This window comes from Cyprinodon variegatus, unplaced genomic scaffold (assembly GCF_000732505.1).
Source record: "Cyprinodon variegatus isolate N-32 unplaced genomic scaffold, C_variegatus-1.0 Scaffold2612, whole genome shotgun sequence".
NCBI lineage: Eukaryota > Metazoa > Chordata > Actinopteri > Cyprinodontiformes > Cyprinodontidae > Cyprinodon > Cyprinodon variegatus.
Window position 1 is genome coordinate 3,620 of NW_015153065.1, and position 1,955 is coordinate 5,574.

The 1,955-nt window shown below is 37.5% G+C and overlaps 1 protein-coding gene across 1 annotated transcript; it reads right to left on the reverse strand.

Annotated features, from left to right (window-relative positions):
- Positions 1-254: 254 nt before the first annotated feature.
- On the reverse strand, positions 255-1,730 carry LOC107080986 (myelin regulatory factor-like protein; the record flags this gene model as incomplete). Its single annotated transcript, XM_015369193.1, has 3 exons — positions 1,648-1,730; positions 1,455-1,529; positions 255-366 (listed from the first exon to the last, which is right to left on the reverse strand). Coding segments are annotated over exons 1-3 (246 nt in total), but the record flags the coding sequence as incomplete, so codon positions are not given.
- Positions 1,731-1,955: the final 225 nt, after the last annotated feature.

The window sequence follows — 1,955 nt, forward strand, 5'->3', positions numbered from 1 at the left end:
TTAATTCTTCTTAAAAACATGCATGGTTTAATGTAACCTAATTAGACAAAAACTTTGATCAAATATGCAAGTATTTTTATTTTTTTTTAAGTTGTTTGACTTTCTAAAGAGGGCAAAGCAAAATTTGTACAGTTTTATTGTTATCAGCCATTTAAACATAAACAAATAAAAAAGCTTCTGCACTTTTGGTGCAATGTTAAACATGAATTAAGAAAAACGTGAAGTTAAAAAAAAAAAACTTTGCTGATATTTACCTGTGTATTTGACGGGTACCTGCTTTCACTGGCCATGTCTGTGCTCAGCAGAGCAGAACAGGTGGTGGACTCATCTACAGCACATAGATGAACCACCAACAACTCAGTAGAACTGAAAAAGCATTAAAAAGCAATATTAAAGCATAAATCACTTATTGTGAGCTTCACGTTTTACTTTTCTTTAGAGCAAGTAACGTTTCCTATTAACTAATAAGCATATTTGAATAGTTGGTTGCAACAGTTTTATGTTTTCTGGTAAATCAACTGAGATTTGATAATTGCGGCGGATGTTTGACTAAATCTATATGGAAGATAAATCAGTACATTACACTTCTTAATTCTAAAAAAGCTGAAAAAAACAATCTACTGGACTTTGTTTTCAAGTTTGAAGACGTTACTGTTGGGATCCAGAGGCTTGCCCACCAGAGGGCGCCGAGGATCCCTTCCTGATGGTTTGTGGTGCTGTTGGGATCTGGGGTGCTGTCTACCTTCCTCCACCAGAGGGCGTACTGGATCTCCTGAAGCTGGAGCTGACTTCACCAGCTGCTTCTCATCTGCTCATCAGGGGACGAGTACTTAAGTGGGCTGTGGACAACACTCCGGCGCCAGAGTGTTTTGCCAGTTATGGTTAGCAAGCCTGGGCCAACCTGCCTGCCTGAATCTAGACTCCCTGATAACCTGAACCTAACCTGTTCTTGTCCTCTCTGCTTCTAGGAAGAACCTGTCTGAAATCAGAAACTCAGGAAGAGTTTCTCTGTCTGAAACCAGTCTGCCTGATTACTGAAGGACCCTGGAGATCAGAAGCTCTGGAAGAGTTTCTCTGTTTGAAACCAGTCTGTCTGATCACGGAGGAACCCTGGAGAATCAAACCTGTCAGCCTTCAGCCTGCCGTCAGCCTCTGGACCCTCCAGGTTTCCCCCCTCTGCCACTCTGCTCAAATCTCTGAACAGGTACAAACCTGCGCTCAATCTACCAGCAANTGATTCCAATTATATTCATGAAGTGAAATAAAAATATCCAAGAGGAAAAGATTATGTTGGAATGCATCATATTTAAATAGTTTATTTAAAAAGAATTTGAAACTCCTTAATCAAATATGTTAACAATGTATCCTTTAATTTAAAGGCAAAGTATTTATCTAAATTAGTTTTTATGTGAACAAGCTTGTTTTTTCTCTTTTTCTGTTCAGTGAGTTCTTACTTCATAAGCAGAGTGATCCTCATGTTAACAGGAACAAACGGGCTGATGGGAACTCTGAAAACATATCGCTCTGGCCTGAAGGGAAAAAACATAAATGTTATTAGAACCAGCTGCAAATTCAGGCTAATGTTTGAAGCCCAATGCAGAGACTGATACTTTTCTAGAAACAGATCTATGATGCTGATCTACCTACCCACACTCATCCCTCAGGCAGTATCTCTTGTCAATCACCTGCCTGTTCTCTTTAATCATGAATGTGTGAATGGTTGTGTTTAGCCCTGATGGAGACAAAGAGAAGAGGTTGCTTAATTTGACTCATTTCTGCAAAAACAGAAATTACCCAAGTTTTAAAGACATAAAAAAACATTTTTATAAAGTTTTTTTTATTTTTTTTATTTTGTAATTTTACAGCCAGAAAATTCTATATACTTTATTGGGATTTTATGTAAGAACATGTTTTAGAACAAAAGAAAATAAAAAAAAAAACAAATTATGCAAACA